Consider the following 18,343-nt stretch of genomic DNA (forward strand, 5'->3'; position numbering starts at 1 on the left):
TCCCACTCGTCACGAGCTGTTGGAGTGGTTGGCACCACACGCGGCGACTGATTAGTGGAGGATCCATCTCATTATTTCCTCCAACCATCTAGTAAATCAAATTGGTTTAGTGGTGCCGACGGAGACGGAGGGGTGGGTCGGTCGCTTTCTCGCCGATCGCCATCTTTTCGCGCGTTCCGACCTGCGCTGCAGAGCAATGAGACTTCATTTGAGAGACGGCGACGACGACATGGGTCGTGAGCTCATGCAGCGGTAGCTCGATCGACACCGGCGACCAGTAGCCAGCAGCTCTCGTTTCATATATATTAGGCCTCGCGCTCCCGATCGAACGTAACAACTCCGCTCATTGCCCATAGCCACGCCACACGAGCGCCTCCATACCCCCTCTACTCTACGTCCTCGAGCTTGGGATCGAGCATGTCGTCGAGAGCGCCGCCGGTGGAGCTCGACTTCCTCGGCCTCCGCGCCGCTGCCCCCAGCGAACAACACGGCAAGAGCACCGGCTCCTCCTCCTCCTTGTCGTCCATCCGAGGTCCGAATGTCAAATTATTCTAGTTTATCCCTACCTCTTGTGTGTCTGTGTGTATGCGCGCGTGAATGCTGACTGGAACTGCATGGATGCGTGCGGGCAGGGATGGAGACGAGCGCTATAGCGAGGATAGACCCCCAGCTGCTGCGCCGCGTCGTCGTCGCCCGCTCGCCGGCGACCACGGAAGAGGCGCCGGCGGCTCCCAGTCCCATGACGGTCTTCTACAACGGCTCCGTTGCCGTCTTCGATGTCTCCCACCACAAGGTGATTATCAGTCTCCGCGCCTGCAGTTTCATTTGCTTATTACTCTCCTCTTCGTTAGACTCTCGACCCTCACTAATTAACTTCGACCACAAGGTGATGCTATAACTTTTTTTTAACTAGACGATACTCCGTGCATTGCTGCGGGGATTGGTTGTAATATTTTGAAATTTGAATGAAAATTAATATAGGTATAATAACTTGTATGTGCTTGTTATATAGTTGTAAATATATATAGAACATAAGTAGCATTTCTCATGCATGTTAAGAGAGATATAAGTAGCGTGATTGGTGAGGTGATATGTGTGGTGAGTTAGGATGTGTGCATGTTGAGTGAGGATATAAATATCATTTCTCACACATGTTAAAAATAATAATTAGTGAGATGATAAGGTGACATATATGCATGTTAAGAGAACTGAGACAGTAGGGATCAACTATTTAGGTCACTTATAATTGCAGTGTCAAAAATGGGTAACTTTAAAACACTTCACTGCAGATTTTAGTTAGTTGAAGTGGGAATCAGATGGTTGTCTTGAAAACCACTTACATTTGACTGCAAAAACGTAGTATATTTTACGCATGTAAACTGTTCAAAACAATAATTGTTGTTGTCTGATGTACCTTAAAGCACTTAATCCGATGTCAGATTTCCAAAAATGAGCTTACATATTTCTTTTGATTAGAGAGAATTAAGGTATGCATATAAAAGTACGCAGATGTAGGAGATGTATATTATCAAATTCATATACTAATGTTGCCTTCGACATCTTACCAAATATTTTGACAGGCAGAAGCTATAATGCAGATGGCAAGGGATGTAACGATGGCAGAAAGGCGCGACCTCGGCAACAATACACCTGTTGGAAATTCAAGCAAAGGTTTGTTTAAATAATAACTCATCATGAGCAAACAAAAAATTGTAATAAGTAAAAAAAAGAAAAACAGTTCGTTGGACACTTGATAAAGTCGTTGCTTACAAATCTAATATTCATGCTTGCAGACATACCATTGGCAAGAACAAAATCGTTACAGCAGTTCCTCGTGAAGCGTAAAGAGAGGTAAATACATACAATTGTGTATATTGGAATTATGTTTTATCAATTTGTCGATGGAACAAAACCATAAGTTAAAGTAGTAGTGGTTTCTTGTTTTGAAACCAAGTTAAGGTAGCAGTACGTGCAGGCTATGGCATATATCTTTTCGTACGTGCAATGGACGCTGATATTAGAGAGAAAATGAAATTGAGGTTAGGTAGGATATCAGGACTAGTTGCTCTCTTTGAACATTCCACATGGAGAGAGGGGAAGATGTTGAAACCGTGTGGGTCCTTGAACGATCTTGATGGATCGGAGACCACGTTTTTGGTGCGATCGACAGCGGTCGTAATGAAGCTAGCAGCATGCGCATACATAGTTGACTGACGGTGACATCTCGATGGACATCAACGACCGATTTGATGGACCGACGCCTACCAAATCAAACACCACGATTGATCTGCTCACCCAAACCGAGGAAAGCAGGATTTGGTTCGATCGTGTGTGTGTACGTGTGTGTGTACGTGTGCATGCACGTAGTATCATCTTTGCCTTCTTCTGCTCAGAACAAGTCAAAAGCTGTGTTACATACTACTCCAAATCTTTTGGGCTGTACGTATACGTGTTGACCTAGCTAATTCGCCACCTAACTCATCATGCGTGCGGTTGTTTAAACGTGCAGGTTGACCCGCATGGGTCCATACCATCCCGGCGCCGCCACCGTCAGCAGCAACTCTCTTGGTGTGAAGAAGGAAGCGGAAGCAGCCTAGCTAGCTTCTGGGCTTAACTGATTAGCTTGATGTTCATTTGGTACTCTTGATTATTGATTATAGCTAATTGTTCTGGTGATTATCAGTGTATATTCATGTGTGTGGAAATGGAACCACTAGTGGTTGCACTAGTATAGATACTTCTTCTTTTTTGCGGGAAAGCACTAGTATAGATACGTGCAACAGAATTTGGTAGCGGTGGCTTAAGTTTGGTCAATGCGCTTTTCTACAGATGATTAATTTTGCATGCACTCATGCAAATGTATGTATGTATGTAACACTGTTTTTTATAAGGGGTAGATCATTTGTATCAATATAACTGTTCTGCCATATACCATTTCTTCAGGGGTTGCAATCCCTCTACAGCCGTTGAGCGATATCCTCTACTTGTCCTTTTTTATTTGCGAGGTTAAAGGAATTTCATTGCTCAAACTAAAGGAAGCTCCTCCAAAAAAAGTTGGGGTATATTAGCAAGGCCAGGTTTTAGCCAAACTACTGTCCTAGCTTCCACACAACTAAAAGTTGCCAACTTGTGACTGATAGCATTTTGCATCTACTAATATGAGCAATAGAACAATCTTGCTTGTCACCAAGAAGCGACTTCACTTCATCTACCATCATCACATGCAGCGACCTATCCTCCACGGGTGCCCGAATCGACCCCACAGCAACCAGACCTCTACTTGTCTTTTGTTAACTATTCCCTCCGTACCTAAATACAAGTCATTTTAAAATTTTCAATATAAACTACATACGAAACAAAATAAATGAATCTACACTTTCAAATAGCTTATATAGATTCGTACGTAGTTCTTAGGAACGGAGGGAGTATAAAGAACGAACGAACGAGGGGTGTGTACTCTATCATATATTGCCCGGTGACACGGTGTGCTGGTCTGTGCTTTAACTAGAGTCCTAGAGTCTGAGGTGCCTAAACAAGCAAACGCGGCTGGCCTGCAAAGCTACCATGCTGTTTCGCGGAACAAGCAAATAAGCGCGCCACACGAGGTGGTTTTGTTCATTGATCACGTGAATAATTCCACGCGGAAGACAGAAGTGGGTGGGTGGGGTACGGTACGGTGGACTTGACCATCGCGTTCTGAGCAAAACGTACTTGCCTACTCCCAACGTAAATAGTGATCTAAAACGTGCCTGATTGATGGTCTTTCATACTCCTTTTTCTCAAAATAAATGTCTCAAGCTAGTACAAAGTCTCTAGTACAAGTTGAGACACTTATTTCAGAACCAAGGGAACACTTATTTCAGAACGAAGGGAGTACATAAGTCAGACGGTGACCGATCAATACTGTAGTACTCCTCTCAATACTGTAGTACTCCTCTCTGTAAAGAAATAGTGATCTAAACAATTTTATATTTCTTTACGAAGGGAGTACCAGTCTAGCTTTTGACACGCAGCTGCAGGTGAAAATATCCCATGGTAAAATACTCGGGCAAAAATCACACCCAGAAGCAAAAATCGACGCGTTATGAAAAAAAAAAGGAATTGCATGGCATAGAACACCGTCCGACATCATAGAAACAGAAACTATTATTGCACTAGCAATTTTTTGCAACTATTCCATGCAGTCTGGGCGTTAGTGTGCAGGGGATACCCATAATTGAATAACAGCGTACCAGAAAGTCATTTGAAATGAGATCCACAGCTTAATAGCATTTCCAACAGATCAGAAAGAAACATTGACTCGGGATAATCTGGGAAGAAACAGTTGCACCCAGAAAAACCGAGCAGTTGCTAAACCGGGTCCAACATAAGTGTACACCATAGGCCACGATGATTAACAACACATCATGGTCATGGAAGCTGAGTTTATCCCCATCCGACCCAGCAAATAACATCTGCTGCTCTCCTTGATTCGACACGGCAGCTCAAGCTTGGAAAGCTCCGCAAGCTTCTGTAGCAGGCCATCGGAGCATAAGCTCTAGGCAGCGCAGGTCTCTTTAGGAATCCCAGAATTGATTGTTCATCTTCTAGAGCTGTCATCTTCTTTCTCCAGGTTCGGGGGGTATATCGTGTCAAAGACAACCAGCGTGAAGAGATTTCTTACTTCAGCAGGTGTACCATTTGCTAAATTGTGATAATCGATATTTCCATCGCTTTTTGGTTCGTAACCAATCTCCTTTTTTCCATGTTGAACTCGCTCAATTAATTTGAGAACCTTCAGGTATGCTTGTAGTGGGATAAATACCTAAACCGGAATATGTACCAAGATGGCATAAATCAGCATCAGTACATGGAGCATTGCAATTGTCACTATCTAGAATAGATAAAATACTAGTAGCATGGCTGAAGTTCATCTCTACCAGTGCTGGCAATGTTGTGCGTGTAAAGAGGTAAAGAACTAGGAAATCTTAGGATGCATGCGTTAGTTCAGGAGCAGCTATTCCTGGCTAAGTGACTACTCCTACCTGTTAAAATATCATGCTTTATAGGCCATAGTTAATATTGTTACTGGTGATATGAGAGTTCTCCCGTGCTTGAGAGATACTCCCTCCGTCCCAAAATAAGTGTTTTTGATTTAGGACAACTTTAGGGACGGTGTGAGTACTTAGATACACCACTACCCAGAAAGATATCAGCATTAGTTGAAGTTATTTGAAAAAGGCTTTGGGCCAGCCTCAGGCTTACCCTTACAGAGTTGGACAGACTGGGGCCTCGCTTTTCAGGCCTGTCCCAAAGCACAATATTTAAACAGGTCTACTTGCAAGCAGCAAATAACTAAACTAAATATGGAGGGTAGAAGAATTTGCACTTACAAGATCTGAGGACGGTGCTTGAGGGATTTTCGCCATAGCATTTGCAACATAATACTCGTCAGTCATTTCAGTTAATGCCTGCCTCATTGAGATAGCAAGGTCTTTTACCTCAGCTAATAACCCTTTTTTGCCCCGCATCCGTGGTTCCAAGAGCTCTGCAAACCCAGCATCATGTTGACGGTTGATTGATTGTCCAATATCCACTGCCAGTGGCAGATCACCTCCAAGGTATACAGCGAGTGCAAAAGTAGCCACCACCAAAGGATCCCGTGGTTTGCGTACCAATGCCTCATGGAACGCTAAAATGCTTATCCTGTAGAAACAATAATCAAATAGAATGTCATCTTAGCAAGTAGTACTGAATCCCACGGATAATATTAAGAGTCTGGAAGGATGTATACTTCTTAGAATTAGAGGTTTGGAATCTGTATAAACTGATGAGTTGTACAGAAATAACAAGTTGAATCATTCAACTCTTACCATAAACTATTATGGCATGGCCTGTTAGGTGCAAGAAAACTATCCAGCTTAGAAAATAGGACCTGCGCGCACAAGATGGTAAACTTAATAGACAAATCTAGCAACTAAAGCCAAATTAAAAAAATATCCATAGCATGCCACCACAACATGGAATTACCTCCCAAACAGAAAGAACGCCACAATCCCAACTTAGAAATATTTTGCAACCAATCTATTATATTGGGGCCCAGCTCTTTTGGCCGATTGTGAAAAACATATTTAGACCCTAACTAGATAGGATTGTCAAAAACATATGGGTTCAAGATTCTGGGAAAATCTGGGGGAAGGTCTGATTCTCAATATTCTAGGAGAATCGACCAGAACAACTGGGCTCCAATATAATAGGTACTCCCCCCATTCCCTTATACAAGGCCACTATGAAAAATACATTTTGCATCTATATAAGGCCACTAACAGTAATCGAGGCAAAAATTTATGATGTTTCTGTTGGATAATGAGCAACTGGCTTTACTGAGGGCCAAAGGCCAAAACATATACATGTGTGGTAAAGTGCAGGAAAGCCCCTTATACAATGGGGATATACAGAAAGGGACTATACACATCTAACACCCCCCCCCCCCCCCCCTCAAACTCATGGTGGATCAACAACACTGAGTTTGGAGAGAAGAAAGCCATGCTGCGCTCGAGTTTGTGCCTTCGTGAATAAGTCCGCCAACTGTAACTCAGAGGGCACATAGTGAAGAGCGAGAGTCTCATCCTGCACAGCGGCACGCACAAAGTGGGCATCCACACCGATGTGCTTGGTGAGCTCATGCTTTACCGGGTCACGCGCACTACTGATAGCACCTGTACTGTCTGATAGTAAGGAGGTCGAGGTAGTAGCAGCCACACCAAAATCCTCAAGTAACCATCGTAACCAAATCACCTCAGTCGTCAACATAGCCATTGCTCGCAACTCAGCCTCTGTGCTCGAGCGAGAAACAACAGTCTGTTTCTTTGTCTTTCAGGCAATAAGAGAGCTACCAAGAAAGACACAGTATGCAGACAACGAGCGTCGATCTGAGGATCACTAGCCTAGGTAGCATCGGAGTAGGCCTGGAGCTCGAGAGAACTGGAGCGGGGAAAGAAAAGACGATGAGAGATCGTGCCACGAAGATATCGTAGAACACGGAGGAGATGACTATAGTGGATAGAGGTGGGGGCTGAAACAAACTGACTCAGGATGTGAACAGGATAGGAGATGTCAGGACGCGCAACAGCAAGATAGACAAGGCTGCCAACGAGGTGATGATAGCGAGTGGGATTAGGAAGAGGATCACCATCAGAGGCACGAAGCTGAATGTTGAGCTCCATAATAGTCACAACAGTGCGCTCATCACCGAGAGCGGCGCGAGCAAGAAGATCCTGAATATATTTTTCCTAGGAGATGTAGAAGCCATCAGAGGTCGAGGAGATCTCGATCCCAAGAAAATAGCGAAGTGGACCAAGATTAGACATGAGGAACTGGTCGTGAAGGCGAGCCTTAATAAAGGCAATGTAGTTAGAACCGTCACCAGTGATGATCATGTCATCAACATAGAGAAGGAGGAGAATCCGACCACGAGGAGACGTGTGGACAAACAACGCGGGATCATGATCACTAGGTAAGAAGCCAGCGGCAGTCACCACAGAGGCGAAACGCTCGAACCAGGCGCGAGGGGCCTATTTAAGGCCATAGAGGGAGCGGCGAAGTCTACAGACCATACCATCAGGAGCATAGTACCCCGGTGGTGGCTGCATATAAACCTCCTCACGCAACTCGCCATTGAGAAAAGCGTTTTGGACATCAAGTTGAGAGATAGACCAATGAAGAACAGAAGCCACAGCAAGGAGAGTGCGGACAGTGGTCATATGGGCCACAGGAGCGAATGTCTCATCATAATCGTGTCCCTGCTCCTGCTGAAAACCACGGGCCACAAGCCGAGCTTTGTAGCGCTCAAGAGAACCATCAGAGCGAGTCTTGATCTTGTAGACCCACTTGCAGGTGATGGGACGAACACCGGAAGTAAGGAAAACCAGATCCCATGTGCCAGAGCGCTCAAGAGCAGCAAGCTCTTCGGCCATCGCAAGCTGCCATTCAGGCTGAGTCATGGCAGTCCGATAGGAAGTGAGCTCAGCAATAACAGAGAGACCGTACCGATCAGGAGAATAGCGATCAGACGAGGGGCGAGGCCGAGCACAGAGGTCATGAACCGGGGTAGGCGTGAAGGGAGGCGCGCCGGAGGTGGAAGGCGTGTCAGGGAAATCATCCTCAGGACGAGGGCGCCGAGTATAGTGGAGAGGAAACGGTGAGAGAGGGCGACGGGCTGGAGATGATGGTGGAGAGGTGGAGGAGGATGGGGAGGCTGATGAGGAAGATGGTGTAGGGGGTGACTGAGAAGGAATGAGAGGTGCCGGAGGGAGAGGTGGAACATGAGGCACATAGCAGGGTGTATCGGGAAGGAGAAGAAAAGAAATATCGTCCACAGAGAAGCTCGAGGAAGGACATGGGTAGTAAGAACGAGACTCGTCAAAGGTCACATCACGCGAAATGCGCAGGCGGCGACCAACAAGATCCCAACAGCAATAGCCTTTGTGCTCATTACTGTAGCCAAGGAAAACACACTCAACCGACTGAGCAGTCAGTTTGGTGCGTTCTTGCGGGGCAAGGACATAGCACACATCCAAACATACGAAGAGCTGAGTAGTCAGGAGAACGACCAGTGAGACACTCCATAGGAATACCACCCTGCAGAGCAGTCGATGGCTGAATGTTGATGAGATAGAAGGACGCAGAAACGGCCTCCGCCCAAAAGTGGGGTGGAAGGGAAGCGGCAATCATCAGCGCACGAGCCGTCTCAAGCAGATGACGATGCTTGTGCTCTGCAACGCCATTCTGAGCATGGGCACCAGGACATGAGAACCGGGCAAGAGTACCCTGTTCCGCAAGAAAACCACGCAACATCTGGGAGATATACTCTCCAGCAGAGTCAGCACGAAAAGTACGAATAGGCATGGAAAACTAGGTGTGAACCATGGCAGCAAATCGTTTGTATATAGAGAGAACCTCACTACGAGATTTCATGAAGTAGAGCCAAGTATAGCAAGAGAAATCATCAATAAACAAAACATAGTAGCGATGACCACCTTTCGAATCAAAGGGAGCGGGACCCCAGACATCAGAATGAACTAAGTCAAAAGGACACTGAGATACAAACTCACTGGTAGGATAAGGTAACTGGGTCTGTTTGCCAAGTCTACAACCATTACAATGTAAAGAAACATCTCCAGAGACAGACCCTAAAAGGCTCCGACGCACTAATGATGACAAGCGAGAGCCACAGATGTGGCCAAGGCGATGATGCCACTGCTGGAAGGACGCAGACGAGGCAGCAAGAGCATGAGAGCTGGCAAAAGTGGCGGCAGCGGAAGGAACACACAGCCAGTCAACCTCCCAAAGGCCCTCTGACTCACGGTGCCGGGGGCCAGCACCAACCAAAGCCTTGGTGCGACGATCCTAAATAGAGCAAGAGTCGGTATCAAGAATAACATGACAACCAAAATCAGTAAGTTGGGCAGCGGAAAAAAGATTCATGGTAAGGCGGGGAACATGTGAAACGCTAGAAACAGAAAAGGACGGAGTAGAAAGAATCCCACGACTAGCAACAGGAAGAGATGTGCCATCGGCAGTAAGAACATTAATAGGAGAATCAAGAGGTCGAAGAGAAGACAACGCTGAAGAATCAGAAGACATATGAAAGGAAGCTCCAGAGTCGAGAACCCACGAAGATGTACCTGACGGTGTAGATGCCGGTGGTGATGAAGAGGTGAAAGCAGCCACAGCAGCAGCAGAACCCGTCGATGAAGAACCGGAGGAAGCCAGAAGGCGCTCGAGCCGCACAATATCCTGTTTTATGAGTGACGGAGTCGATGACGACGCAGGAGTCCCACTGGAGGAGGAGCGCCTCTGGTTTCGCTGCTTCTGGCGACAATCAGACTCTGGGTGACTTGGCCTGGAGCAGTAGTCACAGAAGGTGTCACGGCGCGACCGGCCCTTCTCAGCATAAGGAGGGCGACCCACCCCCCCTAAAGGTGTGGGCACGAGCGATGGAGCAGTGAGACGAGCAGACGGCACAGGAGCTCGGACAGCCAACACTAAAGGAACTGCAAGCAACCCAGCAAAACGAAGGCGGGTCTCCTCAGCACGAAGCTCAGCAAGGACCTCCGAGATAGGAACACGGCCACCAGCAAGCAAGTGAGCGCGTCGAGGCTCAAACTCAGAGCGAAGACGAGATAAGAACTCATGGACACGCTGAAACTCCAAGTCGGACCGCATAGTCTGGCAGCAGCGGCAAGCTCCACAAACAACTGACCGAAGAGAGTCAAGCTGGCGCCAAATAGCAGACGTCTGTGTATAGAACTCATCAACAGAAGAGTCGCTCTGCTGAAGAGCGTGCTCCTGACGCACCACAGATAAGTAGAGAGCATCTCCAGAGGGCTGATAGCGCTGACAGAGATAAGACCACATTGTTGCAACGGTGCTGAGGCCCATGAACTCCGAAGCAAACTGAGGGAGAATACTGACAGTAAGAACAGCAGCAGCACGAGCATCATCATTGCACCACTGAGTGTAAGCAGACAGAGCATCTCGGTAGGCAGAAAGAGTATCTGAATAAGTTGACATCTGCTGATCATAAGCATCAACTGCGGTATCATCAAGAGCCTTGGCTGCATCCCGATCAGCCTGGGAAGCATCAGCAGCAAGAACCGGCGGTACTGACGGGATAGCAGCCATGGGAGCAACAGGACATGGCGGACAGGAAACCTCGCCAGAGAGAAAACCCCACAGAAGACCACGCATATGGATACGCATGAAGCCCACAAACTCAGCATAGTTGGTGCCATCGAAGATCACCGAGCACCGAGGAACAGCGACATAGCCGAAGAAGACATGAGATTTTTTATTTATTTATTTTGGAAGTCAACGCACACAAATTACCCGATCTGGATCGGGCCAGAGCGCAAGCGAGGCAGGGGCCCGCTCGATCTGGTCGGGAGCGACCAGGGCGCGGTGTCTGGCTTCGTAGGAGGCTTGCACGAGCCAGGGTAGAGACCAGCCAGCCGGGCCAGTGGGGGAGGGCAGCGGCGGCGAACGGAAGCAGTCGAGGGCGGCGGCGCCGGTCAGACGGGGGCGCCGGCAGCCAAACGGGCCAGGGGCATGGACGGCGGCCGGATCCAGAGGCGGGGGCGGCCGGCCGGAGGAGCACAGCCCCGGGCAGCAGGAGGAGGGCGCCGGGTCCGGGCGCAACAGGAGGAGGGCGCCGGGTCCGGGCGCAGCAGGAGGAGGGCGCCGGGTCTGGCTGGGCTGCAGGATCGGGCGTCAGGTCCGGCCGGGCTGCAGAATCCGGGCTAGGCCAAGGGGGAGACGGCCAGCAACGGACGGGGACAGCCGGAGATGGGCTGGGGCGACCGGAATCGAGGTGAGCTAGGAGCAGGGCGCACGGAGTTGCGTCGTGCGGGAGAACGAGGCTAACCTAGCATCTGATACCATGTTGGATAAATGAGCAGCTGACTTTACTGAGGGCCAAAGGCCAAAACATATACATGTTTGGTAAAGTGCAGGAAAGCCCCTTATACAATGGGAATATACACAAAGGGACTATACACATCTAACAGTTTTCTCGTACTAGCAACTTATTTAATACTTGCATGCATGTAGTCACAATGACAGTGTGCTACTTCCTTCCCATTCCTTCTTTGCATGCATGCAGATGTATTAATGATCCCAATTAACGTAAAAAAAGTTGTCTTGCAAAGCAGTCATTAAATTTTACCTTGGTACCTGTAATCTGAATTTGTGGCCTTGTATAAGGGAATGGAGGGAGTGCGAGTTATGTTTGGTTCAATTGAACTAGACCATCCAAAAAAAAGGACTCAAATGACTGGGAAAATAAGTTCGAACCTAGAATTGCATTAATTGCTCTTAATTGCACAATCATTCACTTAATTTTTATCAAATAGTTTCCTTTACATCTCCTTGCTGAATCAACCCCTTCATTACAGCCTGCATTCTCGCGCGTGGGGCACCCCCAATACCCTTTTTTGAGTTGCATATACGTCACGACATACATATTGTGTAAAACATGCATTGCACGTACACAATTGCTAGTAGAACTTAAAACATTGGCAAACATTTAGTAACTTATTAGTAATCTGAGTAAATTGCCTCAGTGCTACAAAGTCTGTTCGCTCCTGAGTACAACTCACACATCGCCTCTATCCAAGTACGAGTGATGGCCCACTTTTGTTAGTGAATGCACTGGCAAAATTTGTTCTTTTTTCTGGATATACCCAAAGGGGAGCCTTGGCGCAGTGGTAAAGCTGCTGCCTTGTGACCATGAGGTCACGGGTTCAAGTCTTGGAAACAGCCTCTTACAGAAATGTAAGGAAAGGCTGCGTACAATAGACCCAAAGCGGTCGACCCTTCCCGGGACCCTGCGCAAGCGGGAGCTATATGCACCGGGTTGCCCCTTTGATATACCCAAAGGAACCCTGAGTCTTCTCTCCGATAAACACTAATCATGCTCCCTTGGCATAGGCGTCAGTGCCTTAAGCACCTGTGCTTGTCTGCATGTGCCTGATAGTCAAGGGCTCACAGCCTTGACAGCTTGAGGGTCTATAATGTATTTCAATCCCATTGGATAAGGCCTAGGAGCTGAGGAGCGAGGCTTATGTGGCTAAGGTTGGCGTCCAGAATGCGCCTGCATACATGTTGGTAGGATGAATATGGGAGGGAGAGGAATATGGCACAAATAGGTGACGGCAAATATGACTTTTCTTAACCTATCAGCCTTAGTTCATAGTGGTGTTTTGGGAAGAAGTGAGATGTGAGTGCTGTTTTGGAGAATTGCAAAAATCGTAGTGGGTACAGAGTAAATTTCTCTATCAATTAAGTAGATGAAAATTAAAATGTTATTTGAGTACAATCTCAAGGGCCCAAACTTTATGAGTCCTCTATTACTTAAGTAAAAATGAAAAAAAAAAACAATGTTATTTGAGTATATTCTCAAGGGCCCAAACTTTTATCAGTGAGATGTACTCCCTCCGTAAACTAATATAAGAGCGTTTAGATCACTACTTTAGTGATCTAAACGCTCTTATATTAGTTTACAGAGGGAGTCCATTTAAAAAAAATGGAACTTACCAGCAACATGTTAGTCCCATTATCCTTCCTCTTAAAAAGAGTTGAAGAAAAATATGCAGCCTGTATAGTTCAACCAAATAGTTCAGCTAAAATCACCACAACAAACACCACTATATTTTGAGATATCAACCACAGCTATACCTGAAAGGGCAATAAATGTTCAAGAAGACCAAATCTCCAAAGCAACCTTAAAGAAGCTTCAGCTGAACCATAAGCAAGCATATAGTTAACCTCCATGAGTAATCTTCCCTACAAGAAGGAAATCAGTAAGAGACAGGCACCTGAGCTCCGTTCTTGCTTATCCAATGCATATGAGAAGACAAACATTCACAAAATAAAGCACATTGTGCGTACAGGATCAAACCTTGTCAAGTCTTGCCACAGAACAGGCAAGATTTCTCACATAATAAGCTGTTTCTTTGGGAAAGCTGAATCCTAATCGAGCAGCAATTCTGATTGCACGTAGAATACGAGCTGTCAATTGCAGATTGCATATTAATGCCAAATTCACAAGAAGGCAAAAATAAAACAGAAAGGAAATCCAAAAAAAGACAAATTTGAAATGATACTGACCACAATCCTCATGGAACGAAGTGGCGGCAGGAATGACAGTACGAACCTGTTGAAAGGGAAAAAGGAGGTCATAACAAATAAATTAAATGATTGATGGTCAACGCAAGCAAAGACGATGCAACTACAACAATTATTAATACAGCAGACCTTAGCTTTCTTAATATCTTCAATGCCTCCCAGGTAGTCGTAGATCTTTTCTGAATACGGATTGAACATTAATCTGCACACATTTAACATCAGCAAATATGCATACCACAGCTTGCAGTATGGAAACCAGTTATCATGTAAAGGAACACCAACCCATTTATAGTGAAGTCCCTCCCTTGGCAGTTTTTCCAGCGTAAATAATCGTTCTTGCTACAATGTGGGCTCTTTGAAGTGGGCATTTGATTGCCACTTGACCCTCGAACGTAAGTATTAAAACTTGACACCTGCCAGGAAGGATAAGAAATGTTCAGTAGGCAGCACATGTGGTGTGAAAGGAAATCTAATTCAATAACACTCAGTATTGAGTTGGCAGCATATGCGGTGTGAAAGGAAATCTAATTCAACAACCCCCCTCTTAAAGTGTGCAAATTCTGACGATCCAGCCAAGTAAGCACAAATGTATACGAACCTCAACAATGGAATTATTGTCATGTACATGAACTATGGGAAACCGCCTTCCTACTATAACAGCTGATCCTACAAAGGTGTCTTTCACCTGCAAGAGTTCAAAATAGCATCCTTTGTTGGTAAGGTCAACAAAATTGCTTTTGCATCTCAAATAGAATAAGAATTTGTTGACGACTTGCAATGCAACATAACTGCAAAATATGACACATGCAAATATACAATTAGAAGTGAAATTATACATAGTTTTTATTTATACCTTTCACTTATCACGGATAGACTGAAGGTATCTCTTATTTCAGATAAGGAAAAACTGCATGCATCTAATATCAAGCAAATATGCTAATTATGTCTGTTGCAGTTGATTTTGACAAAACTATTATTATTCTAGAAAATTTACTGTCTCCACACTTCAGTAGAAATGTTAGCTTCGACTCTTTGAGAAAGGTATGACACACAACAAACCAATTTGTAATAATCACTGCATAACAATGGCATGCTCGTTAATATGAGTTATAACCTGCCTAAGATCAGCTGTTGTTATTATGTCAAAATCTTTTGGGATTTTCTTCATTATGAGATCTCGAACACAACCACCAACCAAGTACACATCATATCCTGCAGCAGTAAAACATATACACATATCACTGAATCTGAGAGTGCAATAACAAAAAAGTAAAACCCAAATGGATACTTCACCTGAAGACATAAAACCTTCGGTTGTCATCGTGGTTTTAGAATAATAAGGAAAAACAATAATTTTATAGTTCTTAGCTACCTAACAGCAGGGTTGTTGAAGTGTATATGTGGATTACCTAGCCCTTTCCACTAGTCTGGACTTTTCGTTGCGTTGGCTAGTGCATGAAGCTTAACATGGTATCAGAGTCCAAGGTCTTGAGTTCAAGTCCTGGCTTTCGCAATTTATCGAAACATTGTTGTTGCCCCCCTTTGTCCACGTATATGCCTCTTGAGCCATGCCTCTGAGTCTATCCACATGTTGACTTTCCACGTCACACGTGAGAGGGGGTGTTGAAGTGCATATGTGGATTGCCTAGCCCTTCCCATTAGTTCAGACTTTTGGTTGCGTTGGCTAGTGCATGAAGCTTAACAAGGGTAACACAGTGGAATTGAACTTCCTTACTGAATAGTGGAACAATAAAACCAGATACATTTCTTACCCATTTAATACCATCAACCATCAGGATTTTTGTAGGACTTCTAAAGGATTGGATTTTGGAGGAAATTTTCCTTTGGGGCCCTTTGGTTTGTAGGAATAGAATCCTATTCCTGTATAGGATAGGAACAAATCCTTTGTAATTCAAAGGAAAAAAAATATTATCCTAGACAACAACAACAACAACAAAGCCTTTAGTCCCAAACAAGTTGGCTAGAGGTGAAACCCATAAGATCCTATCCTATCCTAGACCAAATAAAAATATCCTATCCTACGAACCAATTGACATCTCTTTCCCTATAGGATTTGAGATACATCTCATCTCACTTCCTATGGTTTTCCTATTCCGATGAAATTCATATCCTATGAGCCAAAGGAGGCCTCTAATGGTAATGCGATTATTTCATGGAAAAGTAAAAGAATGCTATATACTATATAACTAAGTTCCCTAGGATTGGAGGCCTCACAATCAATTGAGGTCTCTAATTGGAATTTGGTCTCCCAATTTTGACCGGGTCAACAAAACTCTCTCATTTAATTTTTTATACAATACACTATGCTTCCTCATTTTTAAATCTTCACAATTAATTGAGGCTTCAATTTAGAATTGGGTCACCCAATTTTGACCGGTTCAACAATTTCTCAAGGAGCTCTCCCATCTAATTATTTTAATTCTTTATGTTCCCTAATTTTAAAGCTCTTTCATTCGATTGAGGTATTCAATTTCAATTTTAGATTTGGTTTACGATTTTGATCGGGCCAACAATTTTTCAAATTGATCAGCAACAACCGGCCTATAAAAACATATCAACCCCTCGCAGACTCCTATCACCCAGAATAAAGCGCCACCATGTGATACTATAGCACGAATATAGTACATGCAACCATGATGAAAAAATATCCCCGCATAAATATGGGTTGATTAGCGGATAACACAGAATCATAGCGCGAAAGGCCCACCAAATAACCGCAGTATAAATAAACATAAAACTCACTCAATCGTCTCCCCCACCGATATAAGGGTTATTAGTTTTTTGGAAAGTCAATTTTTTTTAATTTTGACCAAGTTCAGGGCCAAAAATATAGACATCCACGATATTAAAAAAATATGAAAATTCATTTCATGATGAATCTAATAACACCGATTTGATATTATGAAATTTAATATATTTCTCTACAAATTTGATCAAACTTAAAAGAGGTTTGACTTTTCAAAAAAGTAATACACCATATATTTTGAAATAGAGTGAGTAAAGAAATTTAAGAACCCCAACAAATTCAACGACGCAGCAAAGCGCGCCCAACCCATCTCGTAATTTACTAGTGGTTATGTTCTTATATCACGAGAATCAAACGCTGAACCATGATATTACCATAATAGCTGTAAAGGAGCAAACTTTCAGCTAACGATTCACTTTAGGGCTAAAAAGAAATCCTTCTATATGTGTATCAGAGGCTTCTCATAAACTCAAGATCAACAGATAACATTGGTCCCTCCTCAAGAAAGGAAGAAAGACAAGATTAGTAGTGACAATTCAGTGTTTCCACGATAACAATCAAGCAAACGAAAAAGGGGCGCACCTCTGCTACGGAGTCGGTGGAGGACGTTCCATGCCTCATCGGGGATCATGGACTCCTTGTACCCGAACCGCTTCGCGCTGACCTTCTTCCATTCCAGCCCGTCCGCGTCGCCTACACAGACCTCGGCCCGTTCGGGGGTTAAGCGAAATCATAGTGTATCACCATCAGACCAGCGGAGAATACGCAAGAAGAGGCGCAGACTTACCGGCGGAGGCGGTCGAGGGGTTGGAGTCGGAGGGCGAGGGAGAAGGGGAAGGGGACGGGCCGCGGCGGCGTCGGCGGGGCGAAGCGAGCGCGGCGAGGGGGGAAGGAGCGAGGCGGCTGGGCCGGGAGAGCGCGCCGAGCCCGGTGGAGGCGGCGAAGCGCAGCTCCGGCGAGCGAAGCGCCATTCGGATAGAGGCGGCGGCGGCGCACGCCAGCGGACACGCGACGAGGGGGATGGGATAGCAAACAGACGAGACGACGAATATGCGATGCGATCGAGTACCGGAGCTGATAGACAGCCAGCCCACTGGCAGGCCGCAGCCAATAGCCCGTGGATCTTCACAGGATAAGTGGGCTCGCCAAGCTTGGACGAGCTTTAGGGCGCATTCTTTTCTTTTTCTTTTTTTGAGAAGGAGTTTAGGGCGCATTCTTGGTGGGCAAGGAAGGGTGTGTTGGGTTCGGTAATGAAGTGGAATGAAATGTCATAGTTTTATTTCACTAAGTTGATTTTATTTTTTTATTATATTAGCCTCATTTGATATAATGAAATTGTTACATTACTAGAAGTGGGACTGTCTAGGTCTCAGTCGATTCAGAAGTCTCAGTCGGCTGACATCACCCTGAATAGATTAGGCCCGTTTTATCTCCCTCCCTGTTGGGTCTTAATTTCCCCCCGTTATGGGCTTGGGGTGTGGGCTTTGTTTATTTGTCTTTTCTGTTTTTGTTGTTTGTTTGGCCCGTTTTACCTCCCTTCCTGTCCATGGACGCAACAAACATCAGAAAACATGCAGTTGACGTCACAGCTGACCTCCCTCCTTGTCCATGGACGCAGCAAACAAAAGAAATTAGGCCATGCTCCATGCATTTCAGCAGGCCCATTTTCAAATGGAACTGCTAACTGTCGACGTCGCAGCTGACCTGAGACATCCATTAACTTGGAGTGAGCTAGAGTTCCAGTGAACTACTAGGAGAAGTGAGCTGGACACTCCCGTCCAGGGGACAAGCAAAAGAGATGCTAGTGCTAACTCTACTGAAAGAAAAGAAAAATTATTACTGAGATACTCCCTCTGTCCAAAAAATAGTATAAAAGATAGTAGTACATCTGTAGTTTTAGAAGAAAAAAAA

The 18,343-nt window shown here is 45.2% G+C and overlaps 2 protein-coding genes across 4 annotated transcripts; one reads left to right on the forward strand and one right to left on the reverse strand.

The window, feature by feature from the left end:
• Positions 1 to 208: 208 nt before the first annotated feature.
• On the forward strand, positions 209 to 2,954 carry LOC123053169 (protein TIFY 9). The gene is made up of 5 exons (XM_044476582.1): positions 209 to 532; positions 633 to 793; positions 1,581 to 1,671; positions 1,794 to 1,851; positions 2,510 to 2,954. Exons 1-5 carry the CDS (start codon positions 418 to 420, stop codon positions 2,595 to 2,597), a joined length of 513 nt encoding a protein of 170 aa, XP_044332517.1. The 5' UTR covers positions 209 to 417; the 3' UTR covers positions 2,598 to 2,954.
• A 1,174-nt stretch (positions 2,955 to 4,128) lies between these two features.
• On the reverse strand, positions 4,129 to 17,522 carry LOC123053170 (poly(A) polymerase I). 3 transcript variants are annotated; one of them, XM_044476586.1, is made up of 14 exons: positions 17,220 to 17,522; positions 17,015 to 17,125; positions 14,780 to 14,877; positions 14,264 to 14,350; positions 13,948 to 14,078; positions 13,795 to 13,867; positions 13,648 to 13,693; positions 13,439 to 13,548; positions 13,216 to 13,323; positions 13,075 to 13,134; positions 5,853 to 5,914; positions 5,481 to 5,685; positions 5,373 to 5,377; positions 4,129 to 4,804 (listed from the first exon to the last, which is right to left on the reverse strand). In XM_044476586.1, exons 1-14 carry the CDS (start codon positions 17,401 to 17,403, stop codon positions 4,777 to 4,779), a joined length of 1,308 nt encoding a protein of 435 aa, XP_044332521.1. In that variant the 5' UTR covers positions 17,404 to 17,522; the 3' UTR covers positions 4,129 to 4,776. The 3 variants fall into 3 exon arrangements, with proteins under 3 accessions (XP_044332521.1, XP_044332519.1, XP_044332518.1); XM_044476584.1 differs by having other exon boundaries at positions 5,373 to 5,389; XM_044476583.1 differs by having other exon boundaries at positions 5,373 to 5,685; positions 17,220 to 17,521.
• Positions 17,523 to 18,343: the final 821 nt, after the last annotated feature.

Source organism: Triticum aestivum, chromosome 2D (genome assembly GCF_018294505.1).
Source record: "Triticum aestivum cultivar Chinese Spring chromosome 2D, IWGSC CS RefSeq v2.1, whole genome shotgun sequence".
In the NCBI taxonomy this organism is placed as follows: domain Eukaryota; kingdom Viridiplantae; phylum Streptophyta; class Magnoliopsida; order Poales; family Poaceae; genus Triticum; species Triticum aestivum.